At 42.3% G+C, this 17,876-nt stretch overlaps 2 protein-coding genes across 5 annotated transcripts in view; one reads left to right on the forward strand and one right to left on the reverse strand.

Moving 5' to 3' along the window:
- The window catches only part of camsap3 (calmodulin regulated spectrin-associated protein family, member 3), a 36,560-nt gene extending 27,916 nt beyond the window's left edge, over positions 1–8,644 (forward strand). The window contains exons 5-17 of one of the 4 annotated variants that reach the window (XM_079635534.1): positions 25–163; positions 245–384; positions 1,193–1,286; positions 1,411–1,456; positions 1,687–1,751; positions 1,949–2,021; positions 2,108–4,151; positions 4,240–4,364; positions 5,159–5,442; positions 5,532–5,625; positions 5,712–5,824; positions 6,137–6,255; positions 6,383–8,644. In XM_079635534.1, the coding sequence (XP_079491660.1) occupies positions 25–163; positions 245–384; positions 1,193–1,286; positions 1,411–1,456; positions 1,687–1,751; positions 1,949–2,021; positions 2,108–4,151; positions 4,240–4,364; positions 5,159–5,442; positions 5,532–5,625; positions 5,712–5,824; positions 6,137–6,255; positions 6,383–6,685 (3,639 nt within the window). In that variant the 3' untranslated portion in view covers positions 6,686–8,644. The remainder of the gene's footprint in view (positions 1–24; positions 164–244; positions 385–1,192; positions 1,287–1,410; positions 1,457–1,686; positions 1,752–1,948; positions 2,022–2,107; positions 4,152–4,239; positions 4,365–5,158; positions 5,443–5,531; positions 5,626–5,711; positions 5,825–6,136; positions 6,256–6,382) is intronic. The other 3 variants (XM_079635535.1, XM_079635536.1, XM_079635537.1) reach the window with 3 other exon arrangements.
- Positions 8,645–10,518: 1,874 nt separating this feature from the next.
- Positions 10,519–17,753, reverse strand: nr5a5 (nuclear receptor subfamily 5, group A, member 5). Its single transcript, XM_079635568.1, has 7 exons — positions 17,529–17,753; positions 16,853–16,968; positions 16,623–16,764; positions 14,505–15,256; positions 13,021–13,140; positions 12,576–12,723; positions 10,519–12,495 (listed from the first exon to the last, which is right to left on the reverse strand). Exons 1-7 carry the CDS (start codon positions 17,620–17,622, stop codon positions 12,248–12,250), a joined length of 1,620 nt encoding a protein of 539 aa, XP_079491694.1. The 5' UTR covers positions 17,623–17,753; the 3' UTR covers positions 10,519–12,247.
- Between the last annotated feature and the right edge of the window lie 123 nt (positions 17,754–17,876).

The raw sequence follows: 17,876 nt of genomic DNA on the forward strand, positions 1-17,876 counted from the left end.
CAACTATATTTTTATCTTGTTCAGATCCGGTACAGGAAGGACAGGATGCAGTCTAAGCTTAAACCTTGTTTTCCTGTGGTGAATGAAGTGAAGGATCTCTCAAACGGATGTGCCATTGCTGCTGTTATTCACCATTACTGTCCTGGTCTACTGAGATTAGAGGGTACGGTCACATCTCAAATCTGCGTCTGTCACTGAATTGATGAGTAAGAAATTTATTTCAGTTCCTTCCTTGTCTTTTCAGATGTATGTATGAAGGACTCCATGTCTGTGGCTGACAGCCTGTACAACCTACAGCTGATTCGAGAGTTCTGTGACAGCTGTTTGAAGAGCTGCTGCCCTCTAGTGTTGGAAGATTTACTCTACAGCCCAGCTAAATTAAAGGTATAAAGAAAACTAAATTTAAACGTGAAGAGGAGAGGGAACCTGGATAGTGTAGTTCAGTTAGTAAAGTAAGGACAAAGTGTATGTGCTGACTGTTTTATAGTATGTGGTTTTAAGTATGCAGTAGGCTAGTGCACCAAAACAAAAAACAGTAATGCAATGGTAAATCAGACACCTTTAGATTAGTCTTTAGACCAAGCAGTAACATTGACCAGTCCTAATGAGTGAGGTTTAAGCGGTTAAATCCACAAATGTTATTTTTCTTCTTGGGTACACTAAAATAAGGGTGGAAGAAACCTCACCTGTGGATTAGCTAGATGTGATTTATAATGGGATGGGATCATTAAAATACTAACAGAAATAGTGCACCGTTCAAGCACAAGTAGGCAGAATATCACAGCAGAATATCACAGCATACAAGCAGGAGAATATCACAGAAATCTTTTATTAACACTCAAATTAAGAATACTCAGGAGATCACAGAGAAACACTGGAGAAAACAACCACTACACATAAACAAGACCGAACAAGGAACTGAGGGGAACTAAGGGCTTAAATACACGGGGAGTGATCATTAACTAGAACAGAAACCGATGCAGGATTAATTAATAACCAAGGAGATTAACGAAGGAATAGAACTCCGGTCAAGCAGAACAGTGAAAACGAAACCAAAACGCAACATGCATGTTACAGCACCCATTAATTTTCAAAGACAATGCAGATGGTCTAGATGAGACTCTTTATGCTTATAAAATACATCAGGAATGCAGACTTTGAAATATGCAGTGTTTTTTCCCTCTCGCTCTAGACAAACATACTGAGCTTTCTGGCAGAGCTCTTGTATTGGTTTGAAGTCTCAAAGCCAGAGTTTGTTCAGCCCTTGCAGGACACAGAGCTGACTGGTAAGTATGTCTTGAATCTCGATGAATGAATGTTTTATTTTCCTGTAGCTTTTAGATTTTGATTATCCCGTAACAGTCTGTTAAAAAAGGATGTGCAAGATAAAGTACTGTTCTATTCTTTTAGAAACATCTGGAAGGAACAATAATGGCAATAGTGGGTCCAGCGACAGGTATAACACGTGTTTTTTTTTCTTTCTTTTTTTCTTTTTGTTGTATAAAAGCCATGTTTATAATTTGACATCATAAACTGTCAGTTGTTTTTAAGAATACCAAAAATTATACCCGATCAGGTTTTATAATGATCTGAATCGTCAATGTTTTTTAAAATGATCACCTAAATTAATCTTTATTAAATCAAAGCCGAAACTTAACAGCAGGTTATTTGTCCTTTATGTGCCAGTGGTTCCCCCTCTATCTTCAAAAAGCCTTTTCTGCCCATCTCTTCCTCTGTGACTGCAGCAACAGGTGAGGAAAACACACTGTCGCTGTGTCCCAGGTCATCAGCTGCCATAATGTGTCTGTTCCATTCTTTGTATTGTATATGTGTACACGCTGTGTTTATTCTTGTTCGGCAATCACATGGTTGGCAATCACATGGTCTGTGTTTGCATGTTGTATTTGTCACATGGTCATGTGTGTGTTTGTGTTGTCTCTATGATCAGGATCTCTGACTCAGTCTACCTCAATGTCTCATGTAGAGGCAGCAGGACGAACATGGAATAAGAAACCTCTTAGGTAAGGTTCCTCAATGTCATTTTATGGATTTTACTTTTCTTAATACTTTCTGAAGGCATTCATCTTTTTTCATGACTGCTCTTCAGCCGTCCACTCTCCTCTGCGGTGTCCTTCAGTATCCCTTTTGGTCTAGACAGTGATGTTGACATTGTGATGGGGAACCCTGTTATAACCCGATCTGTCAGCTCAGACAATCTCAACCCTACTGGTCAATCCATGACACGTGTCCCCTACACACCTCCAGAGGACCTCAGCCACTTCCTGAGTAAGCCCTCTGGGCCCAATGGCCCTCAAAGAGCTTCCTGGACCACTCAGACTCGTCCTATGCTGGCAGAGGAGAACGGCATTGATGAGAGCGAGACGGGAGAGCTACCAACAATTGAAGAGGCACTGCAGATCATCCACAATGAAGAGAAGATGGAACCTCGTCTTCACCCTGATGGGGCACCCGATGGTTTCTTCCTGCATTCACCAGATGATCCAGCAAACGCTAGACACAATGGCAGCCCAGCGAATCTCAGCTCTTCAGCCCCATCCCGCTCAGGAATGCTCTACCATCGATCCTCAGGAGTCCCACCAGAGCCCAGTCGCACCAGACACCCCTCAGAAGGATCCAGAGATGACGACTCTGTGTTAAGAGATGGAAGCGTTGATTCGGATGCCTCGGAAGATTTTCCAAAAACTCATTCCACGCCTGCCACACCAGCTTCGGGCCCTCGCATAACTCGATCGCATGGTGAAGAGACACCGGATAGTGGCGTGAAGATGACCAATTTTGCTGAACGGAAGAAGAAAATGGTTCCAGAGCAGGTACGAACCAATGAGCCACAGGCCTCACAAATGACTACATGGGCCAAGAAATCAGAGGAGAGTCCCAGTAAGAGTCCTGCTCTCAGCACTGAAATGTCAGAGCTGGGGGCGAGGCTGGAGGAGAAACGGAAGGCCATTGAAGCTCAGAAGAAGCGTATAGAAGCCATCTTCGCTAAACACCGGCAGCGGCTGGGAAAAAGTGCCTTCCTACAGTTAAAAAAGGAACAGGAGGATGGGGATGGCGAGGAAGGACGTCAAGGGGAGGCTGGCACCTCCTCCATAGAAGAGGACCTCAGCCGTTTGGCACTGGAGGAGAAACTGGCACACTTGGAGAGTGAGGAGGAGCAACAGGAGGAACAGTTGAAAAAGAGGCCCTCAATAGAAGAAGAGGGAAATATCAAGCCCACTGTCCAACAGGACAATCCAATAGAGAAAGACAAATCTGGAGTAGGAATGCCTGGGGGGAAAGGCACCGCCCCACTGGGTGATTACAACAACGCTGTGTCTAAACTAAGCGCTGCTCTCAATTCTCTCCAAAGTGATATGCAGCGCCTCTCGGAGCAGCAGAACCAGCTGATGAAGAAGAAAGCAGCTCCTAACAACCAGTCTTGGGTTATCCCACCCAGCTCCAAACCCTCAACAACTGCACCTTCTCGTTTGTCAAGGGAGTCCAATCGTGACCTGCCCTCTACCTCCTCCTCTCCTTCCCCATCTCGCAAGATTTCGAGTCATACTGCTCCGCCAAAATCCCCTGGGTCCCAACGTAGGGCACAGTCTGCACCTCCGAAGAGCCCCAAAATGCCTCACCACCCTAGACCTGCAGAGGTCAAGACGCCAGTTTCCACACGTTTCATAACTGCACCTCAAAGTGTGGAAAACATTCCTCACTTAAAAAGAGTGTCTGCATGGCAATACAGGGATCAGAACTCGTCCACTTTCAGCATTGGTACACCCAGTCAGAGTGAGTCCCGCTCAGCTTCATCCCTGTCCAGACCAGAGGACAACTTCTCAGACACCGGTTCCAGTGAGGACCATACAATCTTCAGTATGGATCTAGAGGGTGGATTGTCACAGGTTCTGCCCCAAAAGGAGCGTCGGGGTGTGGGCAGCAGCTCAGGAGCTCCTTCCGAGTGCTCTTTTGAGAGTGACGTTCCTGCAGAGGCTTTCAACAGCAAGCGCAGTAGCCTTATCGAGATCTCACTGTCCTCTCTCAAAGCATTAGAGGGTGAAGAGGCAGATCCGAGCCAGGATATCTTCTCAGACTCGATGAGTGACCAAACAGAGCCAGAAATGAGGGGTGGAGTTGGATTCTTCTTTAAGGTTAGGGGAGAATCAAATGTAAACTTTGTTTAGATGTTTAGCCTAAAAGGTGTAGCATTAATTTAACTCTCTAAAACGGTCTCTGTAGCAGGATGTAGCTCGACCTGAGGATGAGATGGAGAAGAGGAGAGCTGCATTACTTGAGAAACAACAAAAGAGAGCAGAGGAGATAAAGAAACGAAGACAGGAGCAAGAAAGAGAGAGGGAGGCAAGGTGAGTTTTAAAAACAAAGCTTTGGAAAGTGACTGCAATGTGAGGTATAAATGAAAGCACAAATCATTACACTTATTGAGGAGGTATATGCTTTTACTTTCTAAGAGATTAGCTTTGTCGGATGATAAAAACGTACATTTAAAGAAGGGTTCTGGGCCATATATGGAGACAATGCCAAGCTGAAACATACACCTTAAGAAAATCCTTAGTTATAACAGTGTTATAACCTTAGTTATAATAGCATAAAGTCTGTTTTGCAACTGGAAGCAGCATATCATAGAGACTTGGGCTGTTTTTTTGGTTCTTTTTACTTTGGTTAGTAATTTCCTAGCAACGACCAAGAATAATCTACCGCATAGCAGCGCATGGAAAATCACTCAGAGCACCTTAGCAACTGCATATAAATGTCCTGGCCACCACCCACTAGCAGTGTGGTGGTAAGTTTTGTTTAGGCAACAAAATAACAATTATGCATTCCATCTCAAACAAGCACACTCAATGGCCCGGTTCACAGACAGGGCTTAGACTAAGCCAGGATTAGGCCTTAGTTCTATTAGGGCATTTAAGTAGCTTTTATAAACATGCCTTAGAAAATAATATTACTGGTGTGCATCATGAGACAAAACAATGGCACTGACATATTTTAAGATATGAGAGATGATTGAGCTTAAAACAGCTCAAACATGCATTTTAGTCTGGGACTATCTTAAACCTTGTCTGTGAAACCGGGGGAATATGTGCTAATCCCTTTGCAATATTGTACCTTTTATCAGTGCTGTCTTAATATGTAACAGCAGGCCTTCTTCGGTGGATGAGCCCCGTAGAGGAGAGGAGAGACCCAAAACTCCTTCTACCCCTCCGCCTCCCCGCACCCCTCCGACAGATGGCACTCCTCAGCGACGTGGAGACTTCACCCGCCAGGAATATGAACGGCGGCATCAGCTGAAAATAATGGAGGATCTGGATAAAGTCCTTCGTCAGAAACCCACTACTGTCAGAGGCGTCAAGAAGCAGAGGCCCAAAACGGTGTTCAGAGACGACTCTGACCTCTCCCGCAGCCCTGCCAAAGGGTTTATGGGCAAGTCATTGGTCATCTGGAAGCTTATTTCCTTTCCATTGATATTGTAGTAAAGCCAATGTCATGTATCAACTCTCTTTCTCTTTCAGGTTCTAGATTAAATAAAGTTTACTCCCATTCAACAATGAATCTGTCCTCTATGGCTAATGACAGTGGGACGCTAACTGTCAGAAAATCTCCAAGGTAAATCTGGTCTGTATGTATTCTGGTGAGAAAACACCTTCTCCTCCTTTGTGACCTCACCTCTGAACATATATTCCTTTCCACAGTCGTTCTCATTCACCATCCAGACTGCTATCTCCAGGCCGTTTTGCTTCACAGAATGGGGACTGGGAAAATGCATCTACTATATCGTCTCCAGGCTCCATCCCAGAATACACTGGTAAACTGTAAAAATGATATGATTTGCAGTATTATTAGAGGTGCTTCTAAGGCCATTGCTCTTTTTCATACTTGGGGTTAGGTATTTGAAGAACCTCAAGTATTAATTTTAGTGAGCTACCTGTGGCACACAGTTTGAAGATAAATGACACCTCAAATCCTGCAATATTGTGGTCTGCAAGTGGCAAGACCAGTTTTACGGTGATTTAGATTAGGTCATGTGATCGTGAACTTGCTTTCTCTTGTTGAAGCATCTGTTTGTCAGGATCACAAATCAAGCATTTGTATCTTAGCAATGAAACTTCTGTTTCAGGACCTAAACTCTACAAGGAGCCAAGCTTCAAGTCCAATAAGTTCATCATCCATAATGCCATCTCACGCTGTTGTTTGGCAGGAAAGGTCAATGAACCACAGAAAAACAAGATTGTAGAGGTGAGTAACCTTTCAGTCAACATCTTTAGTGCACTCTGGGCTCTCATGACATATTTGCATGGTGCATTTGAATGCATGATGTAATGGTCTCACATTCTGTTCATTTTTTTTTTCTTGTCTGCAAAAGGAATTAGAGAAAAGCTCTGCAAACCATTTTCTCATCCTCTTTCGGGATGCTAGCTGTCAGTTCCGAGCGGTTTATGCCATGAACCCTGAGACGGAGGAGATGGTTCGGGTTACAGGTATTGGCCCACGAATTATCGGTCCCAATATGGTGGAGTCGATCTACAAGTACAGCTCTGACCGCAAGCAGTTCACGGCCCTCCCGTCCAAGACCATGTCCATGAGTGTGGATGCCTTCACCATTCCAGGTCACCTATGGGAGCGCAAGCGCCCAGGAACCCCAAAGAAGCTCGGGACCCCAAAATAAAGCCTGCTGGAAATGCAGCTATACCTGAGCTGGCCATGTAACCCTGGGTTTCTGTCCCGACTCCGGCAGTGCAGAGAGGCACATTGGAGTGCATGCCAGAAGAAAGAGGCCCAAAATCCTAAAATGAAGTGCCCTCAGAGGTGTATAGCTGGTGACTGTGTAACTACAGGTCGAGTTACAAAAGATTTATCCCGAAATCTCCATTGCCATTTTCTTCGGGTAACTCAAGTGAACTCAAAAGTCATATTTCGAAGAAATGGGCCTGATTGATTTTCTAAGATTTTCTTGATTTCTATTTTTGGCATTTTAATGTTAAAACGTTAGATGAATCTTCCAGTCTCATCATTCAAGTAAAATGAATGTCCCCCACAATAGAAAGAAAAAGATCCTCAGAAACGTTACTCTCCTCCAGCTCCTACCCTTCTTTACTCAATGAACTGGATCCTTTGGTGTGTAAAAGGATTCCCCGGGTGAAATTGGATCTTTGCTCTTTGATGAATGCAGGGCACAAACCAACACAAGCCTTCTTATCGTCTGTTTTATCGTCATCAGCCTCTCAGTTTTATGGGACTGAATGTAGAACTGTATTACAAAGAGGCACAGCCACTCACCTTTACGTCACGTCATAAAAAAGTCCCATGCTGCTGTCCGTTTCGAGTCTGTCTTGCTCTAATGAAATCTGCCTTGTCCTTTCGCCTTCCTAAAGTCAGCCGTAGACACCTGGATGTTTGTTTTCTTACTGCTTCGAACCTTATCTAACTGGATTACTCAAGCTTTAGGAACTCAGGAGAGCATGTAAAAGACTCAAATATTTTTCCTTCCCATTTGCTTTAAGAATGAATGAAAAAGCAAAAAGATGCCAGAACTGATTTCCGTTGATTTCCATTAATGATACTCAAAAAAAAAAAAGAAGTCTTTTTACTCTGTTTAGCTGTAACTGGAAAAATAATGTAAGTAAAAGATCAAGGCTGGTTTAATATACTGTATATTTGAATGCTGTTTATTGCTGATTATTTAATTTTTGACAATGATTTGTATATTGTGGAGATTTGTAAGCAATGAATAAGCTACCCTGCTGCTTCACTACTAGAGCTGGATGTGTTGGTGTGAATGAGTGTGTGAGCGGGACGGGGACCGAAAGAGACAGATGGCGAGAAACAATAAACGCAAATCTGATGTCAACTCTCACTTATGTACCCAGAGCTGAGTGATCAAGTGCTATTGTTTGGCTGACATGTAGCAGCAAATAGTGATATACCAGTAGTGAACACCAACAGATACACTAACAGAAAGTGATAAAAGGCAGAAAAGCAGCCCAGGTGTCTGCAGCCTTAAACGGTTATGTTGTTTCTATGAATATGATCGTCTCCAAACTGTCTAACTTGGCCTTATTTGTTTCATGAACGGCTTGAGTTGTCTTTTTGTATGAAAGGGGCATTTCGTCTGTTTTTCTTCATCAAAGCACTAACTGATTCAATCAGGCCACTCTCTCCTGTCTTTGGAGAATCAGATGAAGTACTTTACAGATTTGCCGTAAAGATGTACATACTTTTGTAAAGAGCAAAAAAAAATCATTTTTGAAACGGTCGATTTACATGTTTCTGTGTCAAATGAATGGGAGATGTGTATTTGTGTGTAGGTTGCATGTGTTTGACTGTTGGGTGAAACTGAAACATGATGGTTAATGTAACTGGATTCTGTGCAATTCTGTAGAATGTTAGGTCAACTAAGGTGTATTTATTGGGTAAGGATGAGCTAGAGTTTTCTGTTTAGTTTCCGATTTTATTATTTATGGTGATTCACTTGTTCATTTCAGAAAGCACATTGATGTTTTGTTTTTTCCTTTTACTGTTTCCATGTTCATGTTAGTAGATTTTGTTTTTCTCCCAAATTCTTTGATTATGGATCGGTCCCAAGTGACAGGATTAGAAAAATAAAATCATTTTTAAGTACTCTCAATTATTTCTCATCATCACTGAATTTACTTTAGTTTTATTAATAATATTAAGTTGTAATTCAACCCCATCGCAAATCAGGTTTATTGGCAAAACTTTTAGCTGTTTGCAATGAACAAATCAAAAAAGTAATTGAAATAGCTCAACACAACAAATGTTTCAAGTGGTTTCCTCAAATTCAACTGAAAATACAACTTTTAATGACTTCTGCAGTCTCAAAATTGTTCAACCCCTTCATTCTTTAGTATTTAGTAGAACACCCTTTTCCTGCTATGACCTGCTGCAAACGAGATGTATAACCAGCCACCAGCTTCTGACTGTTTCTGAGGAATCTTAGCCCATTCCTCATGAGCAATGGCCGCCAGTTCAATAATATTCTTGGGTTTGTGTGCTGCAACCGCCGCCTTCAAATCCCACCAGAGATTTTCAATGGGGTTCAAGTCAGATGTCTGTCATGGCCACTGTAGAATCTTCCAGTACTTCTTCTGCAACCAAGCCTTGGTGGAATTACGGTATGCTGGGTTTTATTGTCCTTGATTGATTTCCTGATACTTCAATGAATCCATCTTGCCTTCCACACGCTGCGCGTTTCCAGTGCCAGAGGATGCAAAGCAGCCCCAGAGCTTCACCGAGCCCCACAATGCTTAACTGTAGACAGTGTTCTTTTCAGCATATGCTTCATTCTTCTTCCTCCAGACATGCCGTTGATCCATAGGGCCGAAAAATTAGTTTTGTTTAATCACTGCAGAACAGAATCCAGAATGACATCTGTGGCATATTTATATGACTTTTCTTTTGCATTTATGTCAGTAGTGGTGTACATCTTGGAGTTCTGGCATGCGTTTAGTGCACACCTTATGCCTGTCGCCATCAAGTCTTTCTGCAGGTCTTTTGCAGTCACTCGAGGGTTTTTCTGATCGTGCCTTCTCAGAAATCTGGTTGCAGTCGTTGATAGCTGCTTTTTTCTGCCCCGTCCAGGTAGTGTAATCTCTGTTCTCTGAACTTGCGAACTATGCTTCCAACGGTGTCTCTAGGGACATTTAGTGCCTTCGCTATCTTTTTGTATCCTGTTCCTTGTTTGAAAGTGAAGATGATATCTTCTCTTAAATTTTTGGACCGTTCTTTTGACTTTTTGAAATATTCTAACATGCAGTCAAACGTGACGCTCAACAAACCTCGCCAGTTCAGATATTTAATCTGTTCTAGCTCAAGCAAACCTGGCACATCTAATGAAGCCCTTGATTAATTGCATCAGCTGTGCTTGAGACAACACCTGTTTGCAGATTTGTGCTGTTGTGAGGAAGTCTATTCAGGGGGGTTGAATAATTTTGAGACCGCAGAAGTCATTAAGTTGCATTTTCAGTTGAATTTGGGGAAACCACTTGAAACATTTGTTGTGTTGAGCTATTTCAATGACTTGTTTGATTTGTTCATTGCAAACAGCTGAAAGTCTACATTTTGTCAATAAACCTGATTTGCAATGGGGATTGAATAATTTTGATTACAACTGTACATTGTATCAGCTTTTGTTGCCATTTTTATTTATTTGAAGAATTGCATGTCCATATCCATGATTTCTTACCCAGTTCACACTGTTCCCATGCAAAAAGTTTATCTTTGAAAGTGTGGGAGAAGGTTACAAACAATCCACTACATAAATAGTAAAAAAAAAAAAAAAGATTGCACTTTTCATTATTTTGTTAGATTCTCATTAAAGAAATTTAGTATTCTTTTTTTAGTATTTAGTATTAGTATTCTTTTAGCCTTTTTTTTTTTTTTGAGTAAAATATGACCTGGACATGTTCTTGATGGGCTTCATGAGCTTCAGCCTTCTATAGCTGCATTCTAGAAACAAGACACATTATATCAGACCATATTACAGACACACTTTAATTTGAAACTCAATCTTGTAAACAATTAGGAGAATTTAACACAATATGTGATGAGCCTCTGTGTCCCTAGACAGTCATGGTTTTATATTTAAAAGTGGCAGTGTTTGAACACTGGCAAACTTCTTTTTTCTTTTTTTTAATGGACGTGATCCATAACTGTAAGGTGAGTTTTTAATAGAGTATGCATTAGTGTTGTCAAAAATATCGATATTTCGATAAATATCGATACTGAAATATCTGAACGGTACCAATACTAATTTCCCGAAGTATCGATACTAGCCGAGCGGTCACTTTCACTTTCACTTCTCTCCAAAGGCGCGTTGACAAACACCACACGTGACCACGCACTCGTCTCATTCGCTCTGGTTAAATAGCAAAAGTGAAGTGAATGGAAAGATGGCGAGGGCGGCGCCCCCGCGACCGCCTTTGGTTGATTGATAAAGAACACCGCGAGTGGGCATGTCGGAGTCGGAGAATAGCGTGGACACGCGCTACACACCGCGAGCGGGCATGTCGGAGAATAGCGCAGACACACGCTTCACACTGCGAGCGGGTATGTTGGAGAATAGCGCGGACACGCGCTACACACCGCGAGCGGGCATGTTGGAGAATAGCGCGGACATGCGCTTCACACTGCGAGCTGGCTGCGGGCACCCAAAAGATTGTTTGACAATCAATAATCCCTCACATCACTCATTTTTAAAAATTATTTTATAGGTGAAAACAGACTTAAGGAACAGGCTCCAGGGGTACCATTTAGCAAGCATAGGCTACGCTCAGCATCAGGGGTGTTTGTTGTTTGTCAGACCTTTCCCCACTGCTAAAAAAATCCTAAAGGAAACACTGTAACTCTTCTCATTTTAACTTTTCTGAAACATAAACCTAGATGGCCTAGTATTGTTGTTGAAATGAGTCTGTGTTGTCTCGTTTTTTCACCGTAATTCTTAAAGTTAACATAATCTGACTGAGGAATCAGTAAATATTTTAACTGTGGTCAAATGTAAATTAACTTGTGCCTATTTAACTTTATTCAGAAAATTATTATTTAATTCTGCAATGTGCCTTCATTAGCGATTATCATCAATTTGATTACACAGATATTAATTAAACTAACAGCTAGACAATGGCATCTCTGAATTCAATAATGAAATGCCTTTAACTGAAAATTTTATGTTTAATCTTATTATTATACATTACTGACACTCTATCCTCCAATTTGATCCTGTTAAGTGCTTTTTTGTTACAGTAGGCTATATTTTAATCTTTGATAACAGTAGGTTATATACAAATACAACGGGTAATGTTACCCCTGGTCCAATTAAAAAATATTAACAAGAACTCAGGACATTTTTGTTCATGTAAAATGTACCTCATTGTCATGTTCTAGACTTGTTATATTTAGCTTTAAATAAAAAAAATATCCCCTTAATATAGTGGCAGTTTTTCTCTCTGTGGTATCGAAAATGGTATCGAATATCGATATTTTTCAAGGTATCGTATCGAAGTTAGAAATTCTAGTATCGTGACAACACTAGTATGCATCTTGTACACCCATAATACCTGAAACCATTTATTGTTCCTGTTGTTAGATATGTAGCGCCAGCCAGTGATGAAATAAACCAGCATCTGGACTTGTTCAAAGCTCAAAATGATTAGACACCACAGGTCAAATTTATGAAAGCATGTCCACAAACAAGCTTTGTTTTGATTGTGTCTCATGTGTGCTTGGCATGAAGCATTTCAGTCAGCAGGGAGTTGCAGGGCAGATCTCCCAGGAGGTGGCGCTGATACAGGTATTCCTCGACCTGTAGGCTGATGCTGCGCACCTCTGGCAGACGGAGCAGCAGCTGTCCAAACTTGTCCGAGTGACCTGGGTGGGTTTGCATAGTGTGGTCCATCAACGCCCTGTTTACACGCTCTTGAGTTTGTTCTACCTGCCTTCGATCCAGTACTGATTTAACATCTGCAAAACACATGACCCTTACAACTCTGGTCCAACAGGAATGGTTTAGATGAAAGATTTGGGAATGAAAAGAAACCTACCAGGATTGAAGAGAACCAGATATTTGAGACACACAAACTCCTCTCTGTCCAGCTGCAGTGACCTAAGCTTGGAGACAAGGTCCTGGGCTCTGGATACTAAACTACTGAGAGTTACTCCAGCCTGACTGAGGATGGTTGATACCTCTATCTGGTACATTAAAAACAAGTCAAAATTGTTGAAAGACTCCTAAACAGTCAATAAACCGGGTAACTATGGTATAGCCGTGTTTCCCAACCCTGTTCGTGGAGGCATAGGCCTACTAACAGTACACATTTAACAAAGCTTCCTAATTCATAGCACCTAATTCAACTAATCAGTATGTTAGAAGAGACTCCAAGGCCTGAAATAGACGTGTCAGATAAGAGAGACATCCAAAATGTGAACTGTTGGTGTGCCTCCAGTAACAGGGTTGAGAAACACTGGTGCTGTAAAAGATGTTCTTACCTGTTGTCCAGTAATCAGGCAGATGCTGCCATCTCTTCCATAAGCCACCTGCCTGCATAAGTGATCCAGGATAAGAAGCTCACTCCAGCAGCTTTGCAGTAGTCCCATTTGATCCTCCACCTGCAAGAGATCAGGTACTCTAGTTATGCAGCAGTAGACAGTTGGTGGGCATTGCCTTATGAAAGAGTTACAAAGGTTAACTCCATCCATGCTGAAAATACAAGCATGTACGTTGTTCTGGACCCCAGTCCCAAGCATGGGATGTTAGTAGACAATTTTCACCAGCAAGTTTTGCTGGTGGACAGCAGGGACACGCTGCTCTGCTAGTTAGACCAGCATCTGAGTAGGATCAACATATTTGTTGCTTCTGGAACAACATCCCTAACAATGAATCAAACTTTAGGGATGTGGAAAAGGGTCGAGTTAAAGTTAGACTTAGAGTTGGGGTTAGAGATGCATACCGTTCTTATCATCCAACAATTTCCCTGTGATTTTTATTTTATTTATTTTAATAAAAAAAAAGTTATGGTATGGTTAGTTTTGGGGGTTGAGGGCAGGGCATGTTTCTTTGGCTCTATTTACATCTGGTTTTAAGATCCGTTTTGGTCGATCGGATCACAAGTAGACGAGGCAGACTCATTCCCGTTTACACTTGGGGTCTTAATCCGTCTCTTTTGTCCACTTTCAACCACTTCTGTCCTGATTTCTTCGAGAGGAGGGTCTATGGATGATCTTTTGATCTAATGGATGAAATAAGCTCACCCAATTTACATCTGAGTGCGCCCGGAGACGACTGAAAAACATACGGAGAACATCAGCTTTCGTTTCTGCTCTGACAGCCACAAGACGCCACCAAACGCGGTGAGTGTTTTAGAAATCAGGAATTGTGAGAGAAATTAAAGCTTTAGCATAAGTTCTGCAGATTCTGACGCTTTCACTCACCTCCATCCTCCCCACCACCTCCAAGATGATTCCCTCCCATACTTCCCGGACCCTCGGATTGCGAGCTACGGACGGGGCCAACGCCAAGGAACTTTATATCATAATATTGCTTGCTGGGCTGTTAATAAATGGTTAATGTTTCAGTATTATTATCCCGAGTCTTTCTGGTAGAACATTGTGCTTGGTATGTTTTTCGTCTTTAAACCAAACCTCGGGTCTTCAGCCGACAAAGATTAAATCCGTCTGGCTAGCGCACATCCCATAATGTTTACACGTTAGGTCAATAGGCATACGGTAGGTGGTCTTGTGGCTGTTCATGAGCGTTTATGAAAGTAATCCGGTCAAATGCGTTTTCGACTACCTCTGGAAGTGTTTGAAAGTGGACGAGCTCAAAACGTTTTAGACCCAGTTTACACCTGTATTTAGCATTGGTTACTTGTGATCCGATCGACAATGCATCTCAATACCAGGTGTAAAGAGGGCCTTTAAAAGAAAAAAATATGTTTAAGGAAAAGTGAGTGATCATGTGCAAACTCTTCTACCTTAAGCTCCTTAAACAGTGTGCTGTTTCTTGCCCACTCCACCAGTCCAAACAAAGTCTGGTCAGCCATTTTGCACATGATGCTGAAGGTGTTGAGACGGTCATGTTTTCCTCGGCAGGCTTGTTCTCTTTGGAGGCTTGCCAACACCCGCATGCAGAGCTGCTTCTCATCCGGCTCGGCTTGCAGGAGCTGATTTAGGAAGCAAGAACTAGGGGTTGGGGTTAAGGTGGGCGTCAAGCTCTGTGCTGGAGTTGGGGTCGAACTTGGAGTTGAGGTTGGTGTGAGTGTCACAGTGGGTGTAGGTGCAAGTGTTGAGAGAACTGTTGGAGAGATTGGATCAGGGGGCGTCAAAGAAGCAGGACTGTAGATGAACGGGAGCTCTCTTTTCTCGGGAGGGTATGCGTGGAAGCCTGGATAGCACAGTGTGTGAAAAGGTATGGATGGATCAGACAGAGTCCGGTCTCTGGGCATTGTGCAGTCCAACAGCATGGGAAACTCGGACTGGCTCATACTGGGATGAAAGGACTGAGGTGGGTGGTAATGATCAGACCCGAGAGAAGCAGGGGAGGGGTTGAGGACATGAAAATCATGAGACACAGCTGGTACCAGTGCTTGTGGTCCCTCAATTTTGATCCTGTAGGGGGCAATGTTTGCCTGGTGATAGGTCCCTCTTTGCTGTTTCAGTTGCCTGTCCCGTCGGTATAGAGGTCCAAACTTGTTTCGCCCACCTCTCATTCTGTCCGCACGTACAGCTGAGACAAGTGATTTCACATATAAATAAATCACACATCATTATTTTCACAGCCATTCGCATTACAAATTCTCAGAGTAGTAGCTGTGTCTTATTACGAAGGCTGTGCTCTCCAGAGGTCGCATTTGTCGACTGTGTACATCATCGAGGATGTCTAATTTTTATTTCTTGTGAGGTCTTATTTTAGGATGGTATGGTTACTTTTCTGAAATGATGTATGTAGGAACAAATGCGATCTCTGAAGGGCACACCCTTTGAAATGAGACAGTAAATGTTTCCCATCCCTGTTTCTGAAGGCACACTGAGGGTACATTTACACGACAAGGCATGCGGTGGTTACCCTTACAGTTGTGAAATTACAAACAAGAAATACACATTCTCAGACATAAAATGAATAACTGGGAGCATTAAATTGTCTTGCCTTTCCCTTGCCTCCCCTGACAAGCCGCCATTGCAACGATGTACTACAAACGGAAAAGTCTTTCCTTTGCGTTTTTCGCGTAGCCTACAGACGACAACGTTGTCAAAACAATCTCCATTTACACGGATCCACGAAAACGACTAAAAAAAGCTGTATTATTCATGCCAGGGTAGTAGTTGGCGATATCACTGTGTAAAGAAACACTATGCGCCTATAGACTGATCAAGTAATTTGCATGCGCATGACGACACCGTTTTCACAAATTCACGCTTTTGTACGGAGACTATAATGGTATTGTTTTGAAAAACGTGCACTTTGAAACCTGTTTTCAGATGTTTGCATTTTCAGGCCCCCCAAACACTGTTGACGTGTAAATGAACAGCCAAAACACACGGTTTTAGTTACAAAAATAGTGTCGTGTAACAGTAGGCTATACATTACGTAGCCTACACAAACAGTACACATTTTCCAACTCGTCCTAATCAAACACACCCATTCAACTCCTCAGCTCATTAGTAGACTCCAAAACCAGAAATGGATGGGTCATATAAGAGAGACATCCAAACTGTGGACTGTTGTTGTGCCTCCTGGAAGAGGGTAGGGAAAAACTTGCTCTAAATTATGAAACTGACACTTAAAAAAAAAAAAAAAACGTAAAGAAATATTGACATTACATAAAGATACTGGCATAATTAAACCTATTTTTGCTTGTGTGCACATTAAATTTTCACCTTTACTGGGTCATCAAAAATTGCAATTGCAGTGGTTTATGGTTTTACAGATAAGTGGAATCAGGATCAGAGCTATCTTTGATAGCTAGCCATGAATATCTTTATCTCAAAAACAATAACTGTGTTTTTCCTTGTGCAGCTAAGGACTTGAACGAATACGATGTATACAAAACTTAATGATCATGCACTATCACTGTGCGGGTTTGCAGCCATACCTTCTTTCTTCATGCCAACAGCTAGACATTTCTGAAAGCGGCAGGAAGGGCATCGTTTCCTCTGTGCCGGGTCCATGGGGCAGCTCTGTGCCTCTGCACACGTATACCGCTTGTTGTTCTGTACAGAGCGCTTAAAAAAGCCCTGGTGAGAATATTGGTCTTTACTACTTGAGAATGATAGTTAAGAACTGAAAGCTGCATACTTGTCTCAGTCTTGCTGTAGCACTTACCTTACAGCTCTCGCAAGTGAGTAGACCATAGTGATATCCTGACACCCGGTCACCACACACAGGACAGCCCTCTTCTTGAGTTGCCCTGTTGTCTGGGTCTGGCTTTAACTCCTGAACTATAGTATAGGATATCACATTAATTGTGAATGCCAATGGAAGGTTTAATGGTCCTTTTGCTCACTTAAAACAAATGCTTTACTTGTCACCTTCTGGAAACAGCAAATGGAAATCAAGTGGCTTACCGCAAGATGGTTGTCTACGAGTGGGGTGTAAGGTTGAACAGTTTTATGACCGGTCTGTCTGATAAATCTGTTAGGCAGTCTATTATATCTCAAACAGGCCTCGTCTGTTATCACGCGATTGATTAAACGCTCCGATATAGGGCTTACATAATCCTTATACTTTAATATTTTCAGCAGTCAAATTAAATAAACTGACTTCTGAAAAGTACTTTATTTAGATTTAGATGAAAGCATTACAAATCTTTACTGAAATGATACTTCAATATGCGTACTAAACTGTACAACCCAATCAAATCATATGTCATGACTTTCTGTATACCTAAACAATCGGATTGATTCAAAGGGAATTATTCAGTGACTTTAAATGTTTACTACACCCATTTAGCAATTGCTAAAGCCATTCAAGTGTCTCCGATCCGAAGCTCTATACTTACATGTTGACGGTCCCTCTTGTGACGCAAGGTCCTGTGTGTAATCGGCAGAGTGGAGGGCCGTCGGGTGATCCAGGGGATAGTTTGAGATGTTCATGGTCCATAGGAGAGGGGAGGCATGGGTCACCGTAAGCAGTTATTCATAACTGTACGGGCCTCCGGGACAGGGAGGAAAACAGGCACAGACACGGGCTGTCTCAGATGGTGCTGTGTAAAGGCCCTCCGTCGGACTTTGCTCCATGTTGAGGGTAATAAACCTGAGTCTGTCACACCTTCCCAACAAGCCAGACCTCATTCATGCTGGAAGGTGCATGAGCATTGCAGGAGCAGTGAATGTGGAGGGACACGCTC

The sequence above is a fragment of the Phoxinus phoxinus genome (genome assembly GCF_949152265.1).
Source record: "Phoxinus phoxinus genome assembly, chromosome: 1".
Classification (NCBI taxonomy): domain Eukaryota; kingdom Metazoa; phylum Chordata; class Actinopteri; order Cypriniformes; family Leuciscidae; genus Phoxinus; species Phoxinus phoxinus.